Consider the following 21,158-nt stretch of genomic DNA (forward strand, 5'->3'; position numbering starts at 1 on the left):
TATTCTTCTTTTCTGTGATTCTGGACATATCGAATTAAAAGAAGTGATAACAATTTATGGATTCAGTCAAACAGAAATAGTGTTTTTGGAATTGAAAATTGGACTTCCACGTCTTTCAAATATAACGGTTCATATTTATCTAAAAATTACCTTTTGCTGATCTAAAGCCAACTTTGCATTTTTAGCAAGCTTGCGGTCATATGGTCATACAGTGCTCAGTGTGATTATAGGATTGATACATTTTGAATTAAAATATATTAATAATAAGTTTACATAAGATGAGAGTGAAAAAAGTAACTGTTACCACTGTTCACGTGAGTTGTGAAGTGGTGGTAGAAAGTCGGGTTTGGATAGCTGGCTGACATCGCTTCAATATGACACAATATGCCGATGTAAATTTGGAAGTGCTAGAATGGTACCCGAGAGAATGTAAAAGAGTGAAAGGATGACTTAAAAGAAGATGGGTGGACGAAATTAAGAAAACGTGTGAGGTGAGACAGACGAGAGTTTACTTGAATAATACAAATTTTATAAGATATGGTGTGAAAAAGATAAAATTACAGGTTACTGGTCATTGGCGGTCTTAAACATATTTATTACGATTATTTTTCCACATCGAACTAGCGGAAGCAATTTAAATCTCTATCGGTGACTAAACCGCGTAAAATGGCAAAGTTTCAAACCGATTGGAAGAATGTAGAAAATATTGTCAGACCGATAGGCGAAGTAGAACTAAGAAAGTCTTGTAAAAAAGTAGCTGTTATAATTGTTTAGTCTGTGATTTGTGAAGGGGTGGTACAAAGCCGCGTTTGGATGCTAGCTGTTATCGCTTCAATCTGACACAAGATTCTGATGTAATTTTTAATGAGTTTGTTAATGATTTAACCCATTTAACTTCATGTCGGAGACATAAGATTACTTCAATGTTAGCTAACCACCGTATGTTGGTAAAATATCAAAGTGGTTCAAAATCAAATCAGAAACTTTTGACGGGCAGGAATTTCATGGAACTAACCGATTGAAACTAATAAGCGCAAGGTCTTATCCCTTATGTTTGTTAAATCCAGATTATAATCAAAACTTTCTACATGTATCAATTAAGTATAAAGTGTAGGTAAAATGTCGTCTCATTGAGAAGGATTGAAAAGGAGCTTTTAAAAGTTGGTAAATATATTTTTTTTATTTATTACTAAATAAATTTTAGTTAATAGATGATTGTTTAATAATTTTTAAATAACAAAGTAGTACGACTATATAGTTTTGATACTTTTTTGATGTTGAAATGTTGAGGTTACCGACAACTTTTATTACCAACGCTTTGTGAAAATCGTAATCGCGGCGCGAGAATCTTTCTTAGTTTGATTTATTTGACATTAAATGTCACGATTAATATTCTTGTTCCGTTAGCCTTTTTTATATTAATATTATTATTAATATGACGTGGAGGGGTTGTAAAACGTATTGTGCCTCGTATGTTTTATTTTGTTGTTACTCACGGTGAACCACTGCCCCAATTATTGTGTTGCTGTTTAAGCCCCACATTCGGATGCAAATTTTCAGTGTGCCCTAATTTGAGTAAAATTTCAATACAAATTCATGAGGTGAATTTCACTTTCGCCAAAAGGAAATGTTAATTTAATCCAAATTAATAAAACAAATGATGTAAACAATGGACGATATCAAGTGTGAATTTGCGTGTCATTGTGACATATTTTCATTTCATACTGTAGAATAATAGGTCAAATATCTAAAAATTAACTATAAATTTATTCCGAGAAAATTTCTTGACGGATTTTCTCGTTGAAGGACGGATAAGGGCTAATGCAAATTTAACGGAAGATATTTTTTCGTTAAGTATTCTATGGAGGCTATTAACTTTTTTCACATGAAGAAAAGAGCTTTTCTTTTGTTTCAAAGTCGTAAATTTTCGATTCAAAAATATATACGTTTTATTGTGCGGTATAATAAACGGAAAATTTTAAAATCGGTTTAGTTTGCGAAAAGGTCATTTGCTAAAATCAATTCCGCTCAAAATTAACAACACTTTCCAAATAAATGCTTTTAACGCCATTAAAAAAACGTATACAATTTAATCTTTCTTAAAAAAATAACGTGAAAAATAATTAATATAGAAGTGTTTTAGTATTAATTGAGTGCCTTGGTCTCTAAATGCAATCGCGTGCAGCTTAAGTTTTAATTACTTTAATAAAAAATTTCATTATTCATTTAAAAGTTGCACTTAATTTTACATTTATATGCATATTTTTGAGTAATTGTCAATGGTTAGAACATGTTGGACTACAACTGTAAGCCTCTTCTGCATTTAATCAAATTTGGGATTCACCATAATTAAAGCCATGTCAATACAAGGATAAAATATCACCGAAAACACTCCAGGGGGGTAAGTTTTGCTAAGGATTGCGATGGCATAGATCAGGCGTACATGTGCAAAATACGTAACAATCTGGGTGTCTGAGACTTTAATGTACCACTTAAAGATTGACTGACTATTGGCCAATGGATACTTGGCTGACGGACGTTTGGCCGAACGGACATTAAACCGACGGAAATTAGGCCGAATGAAATTTTTAATTATTTAAATTTATGAAAAATATCAAATTTTAATAAAGTCAAAATGATTTCTGAATAATGCATCTGGTTTTAGTGAGTTTTGGGTAATTTAAATACATAATCGGCCAAATGTCCGTTTGTATGTACACTCACCTTTACAGATCGCACCAAAGCGATGAGTGCACTAATACAGATACAATACAATAATAAATTTAATACAAACATTTTAATACAATGCAAATTAATACAAACATAATCCACAGTGACATATACGGAGACATTTTTGCAGCATTTTATTATAGAAATTCACGAACCTTAAAACTACTGAATAACTTGAGATTTTTAAGAGAGATTAGAAAGGAGGAATTGGAACCGTTTCAATGAAAATCAGAAAAATTGGCAAAATCGATCAACCTGGAGTCACAAACCAAGGTCTGGCCAACAGCTACTAGTGGGAATCGAACCGTGACCATTCCGCTTGAAAGCATGATATGCTAACCACTAGTCGACGCTTCTGGTTATTATATAATATTGTATAACAATGAAATCCTTTCTTGAAATGATACATTTTCAACAAAATCTGTATGTATGTACATAAAAAAGATTCGCAAATGACTAAGTGTATTGAAAAGAGGTAGATTTAAATGAGTACTATTCAAAGACAAACTTAAGTTGAATTTTCATAATGAACATACGATATTAGATACATAAATTGTAATATATCGTTTCAGTAATACACTTAAGCGGTTATGAAAGAAGCTTTCAGCTGGCCAGGTGGTCCGATTAGGATTAATGATGGTTCATCGGTTGGTTGCGCATCGCTTCAAGGCAATTGACACACCCTCTGCAGCAGGAAGCCGGAAGTTTTCATACAGGACTGGTCAATTAGAGGGCCTCGAACCTTCATAATGACTTTGCATTGATTTCTGACGGTCGCGTGCCGCCACTGCATTAGGAAATGGTCTCGAACTTTTGGCCACTTTGTGACGCCCACGAAGCCACTTCGAAATCGTGCGGAAAAAATAATAATAAATAAATAAAACGGAACCCGTAAACAGTGATAATGGAAGTGGTTTACGACCAGAATGACTGATGATTACGTGTTAACTTCAGCGAAGTGAAAAAAAATGACAATCGGAAAATTGCAGAGGGTCGCTTTGGTTGAAGGCCGGTCAAAGACATCGCACTAACTATAATATAGTAGTCAGATATGTATATGTACAGTAAAATATATTTAACTTTTAATAACAATTCCATATTATAGTAAAACATTGATTTAGTATATGAATTTGCAAAGGATAGGTTTATTATATAAAATAAATTTTATTGCATTTGTATGTACATATGTTTGTGTCACATGTCCTATATGTAAGTGTATTAGAAAAATATTTGCTACGATAAAATTTTCTGCATTCTTGTTGACGAGTTACTATACATAATACAATGTCTGTATGTATGTGTGAATAATTATGAGTATATGTAGTATGCGCGTTAAACGTTTGCATTCCTCGCATATCGCTCTCTTCCGTTCTCGTGGAAATGTGAATAAAATGGCGTGACGATGCGATTATTTCGACGGACGAGTGGTGAGAGGAGGTTATAAAATAAATATTTTTAAGGTTGATTAAGTACTTCATAAAGTGTGTGTTATATTTTTATTGGCGTTTTCCTTAATGGCGGGCCACGCAACTGCCCCTCCCGAGTCATATGCGCGTACAAAAGTCGATCAATCACTCACCCTGTGTGTGAGATTTTTTCCACGTGGAAAATTGTTTAAAAATAATTTTCTTACATTTAATTTCTTTCATCGTCTCGGAGCTTTAACAAGATTCGAAAAATAATTAATATAAAAATTCCTGTATGAATATATTTTGTATTGCAGTGAATTTTCTTTATAGTATGTACTCAAATATCGACAAACCAACAATGTAATATACTAAATTTATAAAAATGATACAATTATTAAAATTATTTTTTTTCATTCAAAAATTTTGATACTAAGACAATATATAAAAAACCTAATTAAGAAATCGCCAATTCTCTACGTAAACGTTGATCATGAGTATGGCAAAGTGCTCAATCTGCCATAGCGAGAGGGGGACAAAAAAGGAAAAATATTCAGAACAGTGTGGACGATAGACGTCACCGTGATGGAAGATGCAGTATTTTCAAACGTGTCTATTACGATTATTTTTCACCATGGTAATGGCGGACGTCATTTCCACTTATATTGATGGCCAAACCGAGCAAAATGGCAAAGTTTGAAAACGATTGGATAAGAACCCAAACTTTGTCAGACAACAAAATCAAAATCGAACCAAGTAAAATGGTGTTTAGTTAAATTTATAAGAACGAAAATTACTACCAAATAGATAGTTGTGAACAAATCAACACTAGATATTTTATCAGATCAGTGGTTAGCGTGTAAAGCTTTTAACTGAGTGGTCACGGGTTCAATCACTGGTCCGGTGCTGCTGGTCAGACCTTGGATATGTGACTCCACGTCGGTCGTTTTCTATCAAAGTTTGCTAATTTATCTGATTTCATTGAAAAGGTTCTAAAAGTAAGAAAAATTGTCCTTTTTCCGGCAAATTTTGAATTTTCAGGATCTCCTAAGTTTCAGGCCTAGCAGGTAAACCCCAATACGTCTTCTTGGTCAATTATAAACATCTTTAAGACATAGAGCATTATTAAGACATCTATAGATAAATTTGACAAACATTTTTGCAGCAAAATCGAGATCCTGAAAATTCATTCAAAATTCACAAAAAGACGTATTGGGGTTGACCTGCTAGGCCTGAAACTTGGGAGATCCTGAAAATTCAAAATTTTCCAGAAAAAGGACAATTTTGCTAATTTTTGGAACCTTTTCAATGAATTCAGATAAATTAGCAAATTTTGTTGCAAAAATGTTTGTCAAATTTATCTACAGACGGTTTAATGATGCTCTATGTCTTAGAGATCTTTATAATTGGCCAAGAAGACGCATTGGAGTTTATCTGTTAGGCTTTCCTGGTATATAATTATGTATAAGATAAATTAATATTTACCTCTACAGGAATTTTCTCAAGGCGAAAAATATGGTTAGATTATTTTTTTGTACATACGTACGTAAGTACTAACAATTTTTCAAAGATATAATACGAAATAGAATACCTACAAAACATCTATGGAAAATTGAATTTGCGAGAAACTAAAGAGAAGGATACCGATTTATTGAATCCATCACAACAATTTAGCTACGAAAATCGGAAAATTGTAACAGGAGATGGTTTATCTGTGTTTTCAACAACCACAAGATCTTACCAGCAGCGTTTTTGAAACCACTATCTCTCTACTGGTATGCAATAGCTCCACTACGCTGTTAATGTACTACATTGTATGGGTTTATATACTTGAATGTGTATATATATTGGAAATAAAAATATTTCACTTCCATTTTTTTTATAATATTAGTAAATTAGTAAGCATACATTGGAAACCGCAAGTTATCAAGAATCAATAAGAAATCTTTGAATCCGACACTTTCTATTTTTTTTTTCAATAACTATGTATGTATGTACATATTGTATAAATCATATGTATGTATGTATAATATATGTACGTACATATATGTAATTTCGGTTCGTAATATTACATATATCAGAATATAGTAAAAGTTCTTTATTATGTACATATTTTATCTATTTGTTTATTTATTTGATAATGTAAATAGCTCCACTTATTAAACCATTTTAATTTGTGGACAAGTACACACACTCCTTTTATTTGTCCAGAAAGTAATTCGTGCGTCTTATAAAAACCTATTTAAAATATTCATAGTTTTGGCAAGAATATGTGAAAATATATAAAACCGTAACTTCACGCATTTGAAAAATATATACATATAATATATAACATTAACTTAAGTGTCGATATTAATTTTCCATACACATTCAAAATGATTTTTTGGGTCAAGTACCACAACGGAATTTCCTACAAATCTACTATCTTCGAATCTAATGTGCGCAAATACAATACCGACCTCAACGCGCGGCGTGACGTCAATGCTGACGGAAAATCGCACGTTCGCAAAAATGGGTGATACAAATTCGCGATGAAACATTGCATTCAATATAATATTATGAAACAAACAAACCAAGGCTTTGCCAACCTTGAACCGAGGAAACGGCGAGGCCACAACCGATGGGGGGTAGCATGGCGTAGGGAGGCTACCAACCCCATACCACACAACTATCCACCCTTAGCGTGCTGAATATGCGTGGACCATTCGCATGCTGTTTTGCTTTCTTGCAACATATACTCATTTTAATTATTATTATTCTCAAACCGAATGATTTTATAAAAAAAATCGTAGTGTGCGATTTTTAATGGTTAAAAGTTATTAAAATTTTGGCACAGATGGATATTATCAAATTTGATGGCAAAGTAATAATTTTTATATAATTTAACAAAACTCTTTTAATTTAAATTAAATTAATTAAACAAAAGTGAACGTTTGTATATACATATGTTTATATATTGGATTTTTCTTTGTATTAGTGGGAGTAAAACTGAGATTGGAATCTGCTATACATAATTTCAAAAAAAGCGCCTGTTTTAAATACGTCACGCAATCACACATCCAATTTTATATTATGCATACCCTTCAGCTGTCGGCCAGATTATATGAAGCTTTTACAGATCGAGTAGTTCAAAATGAAAACAATAAATCATAGCGAGCGCACGAAATGTGACTTTCGTTCAATTGGCCACTAATACGGTTAATAAATCAAGTGCGAATATTAGCAATTAGGTTGGATACGCCTACGTATACTTAGGTGGCCTTGTTTTGCGGAAAAAATAAATATCGGGAGAAGAACGATGAAAATTGCCGAGAAAAACGGAAAATGTGTGATAAAATCTACACGTCAATGAAACAATGGAAAACCGGAGAAAACTTTCCGATGTTTGCATTATTCAAACTTTTTTATTATTATTCATCACTGGAAGATTGTTCATTTATTTGATCAGCTGATAAACAAGCTCATTTAAGATATGAAAAAATAAAATCTTAAAAGATTATGAATCAAGTTGAACAAAAACTTCTTACTACTAATTATTTTCCAAATATAATATACATATTATTAATAATAGCAAGTTTTATTATTATATTATATTCAGGTGAAATGTATTGTGTGTAATTAAATTAAAGGGATTATGGTTGGAATAAAAATAATACTATACGATCGTGCTTAAAGGTTGTTTACATTTATACAAAATTGGGTGATCATTAAACGCCTGAGCTAGCGGAAAGTTTATCTCAATAATATTTATAAAGAGTGCGTGAAATTTTCAAGGCTTTCCACGAAAAGAAAACGAAATAACAAAGGTCATTTTTAATTATGCACCCATCAACTTGCAGATTAGTTTCTTTGTTTTATTAAAAAAAAAAAGTATATACACGAGGGAGTGTGTTATTATTCGTATACCATTCAGGAGCAGATATCCTTGAGCTCGGGGACTAATAGAGCTGGTGATTAAGGGCCTGTGACCTTCCGGTCGCTGAAGGTACAAGAAGGGAGGGTACATTAAAAGGCACGCCGATCGGGGTCAGTACACAAAAATTTTAATATTTCGATCTGGAAAAAACCGGTATTTGTCGATTAATTGATATTAGACGAACGTATGGCGTCGGTATCGCGAGCGGCTATCGCTCAATTTCCGAACCGGAATATTAGAAACATTGCGTTTTTCACGGACGCCTATGTGGCAGGTAAATAACAATAAAAAATATGCTCGATCACAATCAAAATATTATAGGATTTGCATAAAGAATATATGTACAATATGCAAATATACAAATACGTTTCAATATTTACCAACTCAGTGAGTGTAGTACTATTGGTCTGGTAGCCTGTGCTCATCATTGTTTTCATAATTGGATGTGATGTATGAGTAGAATTTTGATCTCCTCTCTTCCATTTGGACCTCGTGGTGATGTTTTGTATTTATGTCTGGATCTTATATTTGCTGTAGATGCAATACATTCCCTACTATGTATTCTGTTTATTTGATATTTTTTCTTTATTTGATATTATTATAATGCTATTATGTATTTTTGTCTGTATATACATTTTTCTCTTCTCTCTTTTATATTTTCGACCATTGTGGCGCATAAGGTATTCCTGTAATGCCACAATTAGTCCAAACTTAAATAAATAAATAATAAATATCTAATGTATGATTTGGTTTATATTCTAGAAAAGTTAGTTTCGTAAAAATCAGCGTAGATAAAATAGTATTGTTGGAGTAATATGAAGAAGATACAAAGAAAATGACATGTGAATAAAAATGTAAGTTAAAAATGGAAACAACGCGCGTTTATAAAATTGATGATACATAGATAAAGGAAGTACTTTAATGGTATTCAAGAAGATGCTGAAGAAAGCAAGGAAAAGTTAGTAATGGACAAACGATCTATGGAAAATGTGTGTAGCAAAATACATACATGATGGATATAATAAGATTCGAATAAAAATGGATAAAAAAATAATGGTTAACACAAAAGTAATATAATTAGATGCAGTGTATGAAAAAAACAATGTTTCCTGAGGAAATTTTACTGGATTTTCCAAAATGGAAAGAAGTCAGTGTATTAGGTAATTTAATGGAACTTACATACCAGTTCAAAAAGGTTAAACATTTATGGGTTGTTTCAGATATATTTAGATTCTGGAGATGCGAAGGAGAGTTCTGATTTTGATATGAAATGACTTTATAATAGAATACTGAAATTTGCAGTAAATTTTTTTCATCATTTTAAAAACAACTTGGCTAATCATTTTATTTAAGCCCCACACTTTCGTGTCGCAAAAGATTAGAAAGTTAACTTGTTTTCGAACACTTCATATAGCACAAGAAAATTGTGATTTTTTTATTTTGTTTTTCCATATATTATTACAACGAAACAATTACCGTCTTGTTCAAATTTGAATATTTTACTTTAAAAATAAACGGTCATGCAAATTCGCTTAAATCGTATGCAGATTTTTAATTCAAATTAAGACTTTAAAAAGAGTTTTGTTAATTTTTTAATATTAAAAATTGCATCGGTCGATATTGAAAATTTTATTTAAAACGGTTCATAGAATGTATCCTAATAGTAATATAGGTATATATCTACCGATATTCATATGAATTTTGGACAAAAATATATCAATTCGTCCTTTAACCATACTTCAACATAACGATTTAAATAAAAACGATTTCTTATGAATTTAATTATGTATGTACATAAGTTGTATATTTGAGAAATATAAAACAATCTAGCGGTAGTTCCCAAAAGTTATTCTATTGCGATTACATTGCCCAAATCCATTGTTCCGTCATTATAAGCGTGCAAATAGTTTTCCTTAACACATTTTTTCCTTGTAAGCCCCATAATTATTACGTTTCGACATATTTTGATTATGTATTTGGGTCGGGTCGCCGCTATTGTTTCTCTATTTTTTGGTTATATTACTCCCAAATTGTTGAATTTTTAATATAGCGATTTTGCGTTGTTTCCATTTTGAGCTTTTTTAATTCTCGGTGAATTATGCGAGACTTGCATGGCATTTTCGTGTGTGCCGAAATTCAAATTCTCGAGTAGAGGACACGCGTGAAATTTTCCGGTGTTTTTCTTCCACATTATATACTTATATTGTTGGCGAATTTATTTATTTGACACACATAGATGTCGTCGTGATAAAATACAATACATTTTTACTAGACCAGTCTAAAAATGTTAAATGTTCTAACAATAAAAGGTCGAAAAATTTACGAGACCCATATAAATATATGTACATATTAGGGTAGTATCATTTAAACAATGACTCAGAATAAATTACAATTCATTTCAGGGCTTATCATGAAATTAGATTTATATACTAAATATAAACTTTTTATTTTATTAATGTATTAGATTAAAATGTAACGAGGACAAATTATATTTTATATGCCATTATTAATAATTTCTATCTATGACTGCGAAACCTCCATACAAGGCGAATTTCTATAGTACATATGTATATTAATATTGGAAAGATATGGCGCAAGTGACTAGACAGATAAATAAGTAACCTTAATGGTTTAAATCAGTATCTTAAAATATTAAATAAAACAATCTTTGATTCGAATTGCATTCATTTAAAAAATTGTATAATTTTGAAGAACATATCGGATATTTTTCGACATTGTATGAATATACATACATACGTTTGAATAGTATTTTGTAATACGTATGAATAGTGTTCCCTTAAAAAATACAGTTCGCAATTATTATAAGCAATAAATCAGTATCAATTGTAATGTTTTGATTGTGCACTTCAAGGGCTCCATCTCACGCGACACACTCAAATTTTCGACAAAGCACGCACATTACGATCGTATATCGGTTACTTTACAATTGGAACTCATTAACGTTACGGCGTACTTGATCTCATTTTTTACTTTCGTTTTTTTTGACGAAAATAAAACGTAATTCGTCGCCGTCCAGTCGCGTCTGGCTTAGATCGAGTTCGTGTCCTTTTTCGTCATTTTTCTAGGTGAATATCGAATGTATAATATACATACATATACATATAATATGTGCAAAATGTGATGACCTGCTGTGGCGCACCTTAACGACCATTAATATTGGTATCGAAACCCCTTGACTGGCTAGCCTGCATTCGGGCCATAAGGCTAATGTAATAATGCGGTAAAACCATTTGGTAAATTGACCAACTCGAATCTGCAACACCACTCCCTGCAATGCCGCATACATCAATCAATTAAAAAAGCTTTGAATTAATTAATACATTACAATCTGATTGCCGTGGCCATCCTCTGAATTCAGTAACAAGGCTATCTGATTATCTGGATACAGCCTTTCAGTGAATTAAACTGAAATAAATTTAAAAAATAACGAAATATATGTATTTTTTTTCTCCACATTTTTTACGGAATCAAATTTAGCCTTCGAGTAAAAATATATTATAATTTATAAGTCGGACCAAAACCAAATAATGAGTAATGAGTATATGAACATAAAGTTTATGGTTCAATTTCCGATAGGCTTTAAAGATTTATTCGACTATTAATATGGTCAATTTTAACAAGGTTGTCATGTCTGATCTAAATTGATCATTTTTTTTTCAGAAGATACGAATTCTATATCAACTTGACAACATTCCGTAAAAGAACATCAATTATTATGCTTCTTATGTATCTCTCATTATACGTATGTACATATACATATGTACATAAATACATATGGTATACATAGGTACATAATTATCATTTTCTTTTTATCTAACTTTCTAGTTTTCTATCCCTGCTGTCTTTCTAATAGATCAACAATTTTCTTCAAGCAAGGCAAATGATAATGATCATATTTGCTTTGAGTTTTTCTTCCTGCATAAAGAATTACATAGAATAATGAAAAAGTTTATAATTTAAGAATGTTTTAAAACGAGTCTGAACAACGCGGCTAGTTTTAACCAATATAATAAGTTCATAACCAATGTAATGAATATATATATGTACATATGTATATGTATAATAAGTTCGCCCAAATTTTACTACATATGTAGGTATGTATATAAATTGTTAATGGATATAGTGGAGTAAAGATTGAAATGGCAATTGGTGGGACACGTAGTTCTACGAAAGTAAGAATCTACGAAAGGTGGACACAGGAAGTGCTGGAATGGTACCCGAGAAAATGTAAAAGAATGAAAGGAAGGTTGCAAGAAAGATAGGAGGCCGAAAGCAAGAAAATGTGTGTGGTGTGATGGATGAGAGTTGTGTGAACTTTTACTTACATAGAATGAGGATGAAAAAAGTAACTGATTAATTGTTTAATTAACCAGTGAATTTTAGAAACACATATTTGGATAGCTAGCTGCCATCGCTTCAATCTGACACAAAATTCCGATGAAGTTTTCAAGTTCGTTAATGATTAAACTCTAGCTTCATATCGGAGACATTAGATAACTTCAATGTTAGCTAACCGCCGTATGTCGGTAAAATATCAAAGTGGTTCAAAATCAGATCACAATTTTTTGACGGGCAGGAATGTCGCTTAACTAACAGAGTGAAGCTAATAAAAATATTATAAAAATACAAAATATTCCAAAAATAAGTAATTTTTTTCCTACTTTCATTTTTCCAAGCAATGTTATGAAATATTCACATATTAGAATTATTAATACGTTTTTGGGCTTGTCCCATTATATATTAGGTACCAACATTAAAGCAAGATACATTTTTAAATACCAAAAAGAAATCGATCAGTAGCTGATAAAATATACTTTAAAATTGTGAACAAAATATGTTTGAATATAACAATAAAAATCAAAATCAAATATTTGAATATTTAATTGCACTTCAAAAAATAAAATTTCAATATATACATAGTACCACCAGTAAGTTTTGAGACTTTTTTGAAATGTATCAGTCACGTCGCAGACTTTAAAAATGGCATGTAACATTGTGGCGAACCTTTCGTTTTGAGATTGCATTTAAATTAATATGCGTATATTTGTAATGTGAAAGTTACGTTCGTTTGATTGATCTCGCTAACTGACCGATTGCCATCTATCGTAGTACTTATAAACGTTGACCTTTCCAAACTGTGGTCCGTGACTGGGATAATTTAGGCCTCGGGGGCAGTGCTGACGAAAGAAACCGGTGCAAGTGTCGTGACACATAATGTCACAAACGAGACACGAAACCTAAGAAAGGTATGGCGTGCGCCCCTGTATATAGGCCAGGAAAACAATGCAGCGTAACCGGGACACGGCGAAAGGGCTAAATGTGTGTACGTGACCCTAAAAATACCAGTAAAATCCGTGGCCCGAATTTTTTTCGATATATTTAGATACTCAAATATACATACATATTTGCTGTTGCAAACAGCATGCTATCTTAATGTTACGGTTCAACATGCACTGGTTTGGAAACGCTGTCGGATTTTTAGCGTTTGTTTTGATCGCATTAGAAGGTCTCAATGTTGAAGTTTTTGACGTGAGAATTTCTTGGAAATTCGTACGCATTTATTGTAATGTTATCTCGAATAATTTCTATGAAATTTGCTGTGATTTAGCAGCGGCTCGTGACTCATGAGCATGGCATGGTGACGTTGAACTCAATTATAAGTCAATGCTAATGTGTTTCAAAGAAAATTCAATAATTCGGAGCTTTTCAAACTTTTCCAGTATTGAATTAATAGTGTTGTTTCAAAGTACTAGTTTCAGACTGCCGAAAATGATGACTCAATCTTTAAACCGAATGTAATTTGCTTAGCCACTTGTGTGTATGTACCTATACAGTTCGGAAAGTTCTTTGAACTCGCAAAGTTTGATTCGAATCTTTTAGAAAAGGAACATTTTACATAGCGATTAAAATCAATATAAACTTACTTTTAGGGGCAATTTTTTGACATATGCAACTTCATTGATATTTTTTGTACAGCATTATAATATGGGAACATGGGAGAGAGAATCCACTGTCTAAGTGCATCGATTAGTCTAACGGGACTCAGTAGATAGACAGACAAAAATTGATTTTTATATATATACATATGTATATATAATATAAAGATATATTTAATATTTAAAAAAATATCATACTACTGCTGACAGTTCAACGAAGAAAAAGCGTATTTTTAATTGTCAACAAAAATATAATATTATATCTAACTAAATAAATTCTGTCATTCACAATGGCCACTAAAATGCATATGAAATAAAATTCAATCAATAAAATTAATGTATTTTAATTTAAAAAATATCACCACACCATTTTATAAAAAGTTGCGTTAAAATCTACAAGTCGCGTTCACAAACTATGTTCATCGATCGTCTTATGTACGAGTATATGGGCGCGTCCACTTTTGCCGACCAAGATGCAAATTTGTCCATCACGCGCATTCTCAAACAGTCGCTCATCCCATTCAATAAATAAAACATATCATAAAGAACAATGTAAATCAAAACTACGGTATATACGAGTCTTGAAACAATTTTTAAAATATTTTTTTTTGTGTATACAATTTGTATCGCATATGAACGAAATAAAAATCATACTAGGGATGAAACGAATAATATTATATTTAATACGGATGACGTTTAAGAATCACTGATGTCAGTAATATATGTTTTTCAATGCGGTGATAATGGTCTTGTGGACGATATTGAGGGTTGGAAAATCAAGTTTAATCTGAATAGGCGATCCTATGTGGCACGCCGAAGGGGAAAAGTGTGTCTCGATGGCACGCGATCCCAACGAACGTAATCTATATGTTGTGTAAGAAAACGTTGCTACTGAGTATTGCCAATATCGAATGCACTTGATCTTCAACACGTTCAAGGTTCGCAAAAAAATTGTTGGCGTTCTTATCGCAAACAATTGATTCGCAGAATGGTATTAATCGCATGCGATCAATTAATGTTGTTTTAATTACGTTCGTTAATTTCAAAGAAAACAACGACATTGTGAAAAAGGTATGAGAAAAACGTTTTTCGAGAATGTCATTAAAATTCATGAGGTGAAACGTGAAAACCTCGTTTATGTTCGATAGCAGGTACATATGTACATATATACATACGTACATAAGTCTTCAGTTGTACCGTAAAAATTTATGCTAAAAGCTAGTTATAATAAAACACTCGATTGACGTTAACAAGCTACAGGAGATGAGGTATAACCATTACCATTATTTACCTCCACGAAAAGGTACTTAGTATTTGTTTTCAAATTAGAATATTGTTTTGACCTCATATTTACATACATAGTTCTTTCACATGGATTACCTACATTTGTACATATACATATACATATATAGCTGTTACGATATACGCATGTATACATGCATATATGAGCCGCGATATTTGAAAGTGGCATAAGTCCACTTTTCTTTATTTCGAGAAATATCTCGCAAAACATTAAATATAATGTTTTACATTAAACAATATTTAAAATACTGGAGACCTGTAATACGTTTATTCTGCTTTTTCAAGATTCTGAACATATCGAATTAAGTCAAACAGAAATTGTGTTTTTGGAACTGAAAATTGGACTTTCAAATTTTATTATTTTGTATACACATATGTATGTATATCTGAATGTACATATATGTGTAGAAATAATAATTACGGCGAACGAATTATTTCCCACAAAATGATTGCCTACACGAGTATTGACTATCGTTTTCTATCGGTTTTAATTTCAATTTTTATTATTTTTCTAGTATTGTTTTCAGTGTGCGCAATATTCGTGTGGGTAATCCCCTTGTGACAAGTAATCATAGAACCAATAAATACTTATGAAAACATTTCTTTATTTACATGTATGTATATGTACATACAAATTAATTTAAATGACATTTTATATTATAGAACTTGCTTTGGGTTTACATATATTATCCATTACTCCACGTCAATAGTTCGGCACAACACTGCATGGAAAATTCTACTTATATTAATACTATACAGCACCTCCCGTTTTCGGCACGTTAATACTTGTTTTGAACCCGGAAAAGGCAGAATCGGCTTACATATACATATATACATTACATATACATTGTATTTATAGCGTGACGATATGGTGCAATATTACTTGCGTGGTATCATTGGGTCAATATTCCCACAATATGACATTTCCGAAAATATTCATATGCGGATGACAGCACTTTCGTTAGTTCGGGCGCACTCGCCACTGTGACGTCACGTCATTTGTGAATATTTCCACAGCGGCCAAAAGAAACCGGTTCTGCTTGATACGATTCAGTCATATGTTCTACTGTTTAATACAATGGTTCTTAACCTGGGTTCGATCGAACCCCAGGTGTTCGGTGAGTCAGTCTCAGGGATTCGGCGGAAGTCAAGACACACACCCGACTCATATGATTCGGGTGCCAATTAAGAAAGATTTCATTAAGAAGGGTTCGATGAATGCGCATATGAAACTGGTGGGGGCCAGTACCTCCAACAAGGTTGAGAGCCACTGGTTTAATATGAATAAATCGTGTCGGTTGCTGCTGTTAAGGATACGCCACGTACATATTACGGAACATATGAATGTGTCCATATAGAATGTAATATAATAAATAATGTTTTTCGTACTGGCGTTTACGTGCAGTTACCGGCTTGAACTTTAGTGGTATAAATGAACCTTTAATTATACAATTTAATATTTATAATGCCAGTTATATGTTAGACCCAGTTCTACTAAAGGAACTTACATGTGAATTTTTTATCATACATGACTTTATTGTTGATTTTTGTTCAATTTTCACATAAAACTTACTTTCATATCTTAAAAGCATATATGTATGTACATATGTAAGTACATACATAAATATATAACGTGTACATATCGTATAATATTTATGTACATAGGAAATTGCATTTTTCATTGTTGTTTTAAGTTGGCGTGAGAATGCATTTTCCGTTTACAAACATTACAGCACCCAGAATATACAACATATATTTCGAATACATGAAATATAAGTTATCGCGAAAGCTCTATTTTCCAAAAGGGGCTGGTTAATTTTTTGGGACGTCGTTTTTCCACACGGTCGACAGTCACCGGTATAATTTAGCGATAATGTGTGTGTTTGGCACGTCAAATATGAAATTCATTTATGCAAATTCGGCACGTATCGTGTGTCCAACCGGAAAATACATGCATGAAATAACGATTTTCCGACTGAATGCCGCGAAAGTACGCGTCGCACCCGAGATTCGTCACTTTTCAAAAGAAAACTCCTAATCATTTACAGCCGAAACGTGTAATATAATTGACCCAGTCGCCTGCACTACTTTCTCCCCTTTTTTTTAGTAATCGTATTATATCGTTCGTGATAGAAACAGAGCGAAATAAAATCGTAATGAAATATGCAAACTTTGCTACGGTGAATTTCCAACGGGCGTAATTCATACGACGTTTAATTGCAATGCGGAAAATGCAATACTTATGCGGTTTACGAACCGTTTCTTTATATCCACATACACTATGTGCTATTTTGTAGTACTTTAATATTTTTCTTTCAAACTGAGGAAGCTGATGGAATATTTCGTTTTTCATTCCATAGTGAAAGCAAAGTACTAGGACATTGTACGATAACGTTTTCCATAAAATTTACGGAATGTATCATAAAATAATGTATTTTATGAGAAATAATAAAGAGTATAAATATGTATTAAAATTGAAGCATAATAACAATGATAATTAAATAATTTTTGAACACAAACGGTAACGGTGGGTTCCTTGGACCCTCGCTTATATTGGTCTGCTTTTATTGTTTTTTTATCGTTTTATATGAAAGATAATTAATTGATGACTCAAGTCATAATATAATTTGTATTGATTAAATAAAATAAATTTTAATTCAAAATAATAAATTGCATTTGAAAAGATATGTAAGTAAAGTAGTTGACTTAGTTCTACATTATACGGGTTACCAGAGCATCATTTACCGCTCGAATTAGTACGTTTAGATAAAATAATCGATAATAATAATAATTTTTAATATATATGGGGAATACAAAATGAGGAGAGTTCTCGACAAATGGGAAGCTGGAATAACAACAGATAGCAGAAAAAAATTCAACATAAGATTCGCGGATGACACGACGTTAATGGCCAACAATGAGGATGAAAAACTACTTAATAAAATAGATATATAGAGAGAAGACATCTGGGTCTAGATATAAACAAATACCTGTTCGATGACGATTGACAGACATTTAAAGCGTTGGACTCTTTTATAGAGTCCAACGCTTTAAAAGACTATGAGGAAGTCGATGGCTTTATCTACCTAGGTGCCTTGATCACAAGGGAAGGAGGATGCCAATCGGAAATTTGCAGAAAAGTAGGAATGGTGATGGCAAGTCTGATAAAAATAAGGAAGATCTATTATGAGAACCTGTCCAATGCGATCTCTGGTGGTCCCCATTGCCTTGTATGGAGTTGAAACATGGACCCTTAAAAATAAAGAAAGGGATATTCTAGATGCATTCGAAATGTGGCGTTGCAGACGGATGCTGTACATTCTATGGACCGCAAGACGCATGAACATCTCTCAAGAAGTAGGAAAAGGGTTCTTTCCTACTTTGAAAATATGGCCAGGAAGAATGTGAAGAATCTGGAGAAGCTGGTAGTCATCGAAACGCTGGAGGGAAGGTGAGCGTGAGGACAGTCTCCCAATAGATAGTCTAACTAAATCAAATAACTGGCGGGATTGTTTCTTAACGCTCCCTTTAACTTAGCAAAGAACTGGGAGGAGTGGAGGCGGATCGTCAAACAAATCCAAGATGACACCAAATACCACGACGCTCAGCATTGAGCAAGTGAAAGAAGAAGATCTGAAATAGTGATAATTTTGTATTTTTTTTTCATTTACATTTACTATTTTTTATCATTGAATATAATAAAATGGCAGCAGAACTTTGAAAATGCATAATTCCATAGTAATTTCCTTAGCGGGTTCAATTGAACTTTATCCGGTTGCGTAGCAAAATTTTGTTTTTTATTAAATTATGTATGTATAAGTTTTTAAATGTTTTATTATAATAAATAAATATTTTGTTGTTTATGAAATTGCGCTTAAGAATCCCGCGCTCCTATGTATGGTCGGTGTTGCTGTACGGATGCGAAACATCCTTTGAAATATGGTATTAGCGGACGATGTTAAATATCTCATGGAAGGAGCATGTAAGGATCAAAACGGTCCTCCAGCTTCTTCAAAAAAGTGAGAGCTTCTTGACACGGTAAAGCGCCGTAAGATGAAATATTTTGGCCACGTTATTCGCGGCCCCAAATATCGCCTTCTACAAACAATCATAGAGGGGAAAATATAAGGCGAACGGTGGCTTGGAAGAAAGAAGCTTTCTGGGCTCCGGACCATCAGGTCATGGATGGGACATATACTCGAAAAATTGTTTTGGCTTGCCCACGATAGGGTGGAATTCGCAATGGCCATAAACGATGTCTGCCCATGGTAGTCGCCTACGCCCGAATACGGATTCGGCATTCCGAGTAGAAGAAGAACATCGAATTAAAAAAATATATATGTATATACCTATATATTATAGAATATTTTAAATTAATGAAATAATAATTGTTCGTATTTCAATATACCGATAAAATTATCTAACACTTGAAACGAAGTGTGTGTACATATCGAAGTATTGTACCATGCAGTAGTATCGGAAAATTCCTATAGATGTCACTAGTTCGAACGGCGGAAAATTCAAATAAAGTGACCTGTAAATAAATTTAATTAAAAATAATACTGAATCCAATAAATTAAATTTATATCTGTTTTTAAAATATGCTACATATTATTTAAGTATTTATATATAATATAATACATACATTCGAAAGATGCAAATGTGTATAACAAACATTTGTAAATTCATAAAATGTTAATAATTATTGTAGAATTGATAACAACTAAAGTTGTTATGCTAGTTTTCAGTTTGAACAAACAAAAGCTTTTAAATCCAAAGTGATCTAATAAAGGATACGCTAGGACATTAAGCTTAGCGAATATTGCTCGAAACTTTTACGACCTGGCGATTTATTTAGATCGAGTTTGTTTACGATGTGGTATGGGGTGGGGTACCTATGTATAAAATGGCGAGGTGAAAATCTGACCTTGAACTGTTTGTACGACGAGACGACATACGAAGCTCCGTCCTCGAGTTCGTCCAGCCTCATCTTGCGGTCGCCGTCGAGCGAGAAGAGATAGCGGGCGCCCCTGGGCAGCTCGATGCGGGTAGAGAGCCGGTCGAGGAGGGCGCCGAGGGAGCTGAGATCTCTTCCGGGCCGGAAACGGAACTCGACCCCGGGAGAGAAGGGATCTCCGTTTCGGTAGAAGGTGACCCGGCGAGCGCGCCAGTAGGAGAGGTTGGCGTAGCGGCTGGAGGGCTCCACGTGGGCGGGTGGGGGCGCAGGCGCCGACGCGGGGCTTCCGGGGCGGGAGGGGCGCCAGCCGCCCCCGCCGCCTCCGCCCCCGCCGCCGCCGCCGCCCACCCCGCGCTCCTCCTCCTCCGTGTCGGGCGTGCGCCGCGCCGCGTCCGAGGCGACACTAACGCCTGCCGCTGGCGGCGCCCCCTCCTCGCCGCTGCCGCCCTCCGCCCCTGGGCCGCCGCCCCCTATGCCGCCCTCCTCGCCCAAACGGGACGGCGCGCGCGACGCCACCACCTGCAACACAACAACCAACAACTCACAATCCAACTACTCGTACAATCATTGCATCTCAAACCGGGGTGCGCGAAGCACGTCCACTTGCCATCCCCAATTTCGACAAATCCACTTGTACATAAATCGACCGGAACGTATCCGAGCTGACCTACCTACATTTTTACAGCCGTGAATGAAAATAATCTAATTGTGGAAAAGGGTTGCATATATCCAATCCCGAGATCCCGTAAACCTTGGAAAGCTCGGATTTTTTCATATAATTTTATTTTACATAGATATATATTTTTATCAGCAGCATAGCTCGGTCGTTTAGCTTCTACTTAACACCGAGAGGCGCCGGGCTCGATCTCATGAGCTGACCTCGATTGGAA

General features: G+C 33.7%; 1 protein-coding gene across 1 annotated transcript in view; it reads right to left on the reverse strand.

Moving 5' to 3' along the window:
- DCX-EMAP (Doublecortin-domain-containing echinoderm-microtubule-associated protein) overlaps positions 1-20,878 on the reverse strand; it is a 35,261-nt gene extending 14,383 nt beyond the window's left edge. The window contains exons 1-2 of the mRNA XM_077427006.1: positions 20,849-20,878; positions 20,239-20,787 (exon numbers count right to left, since the gene is read on the reverse strand). Coding sequence (XP_077283132.1) covers positions 20,239-20,787; positions 20,849-20,878 — 579 coding nt within the window. The remainder of the gene's footprint in view (positions 1-20,238; positions 20,788-20,848) is intronic.
- Between the last annotated feature and the right edge of the window lie 280 nt (positions 20,879-21,158).

This window comes from Arctopsyche grandis, chromosome 3, assembly GCF_051622035.1.
Source record: "Arctopsyche grandis isolate Sample6627 chromosome 3, ASM5162203v2, whole genome shotgun sequence".
Classification (NCBI taxonomy): Eukaryota; Metazoa; Arthropoda; class Insecta; order Trichoptera; family Hydropsychidae; genus Arctopsyche; species Arctopsyche grandis.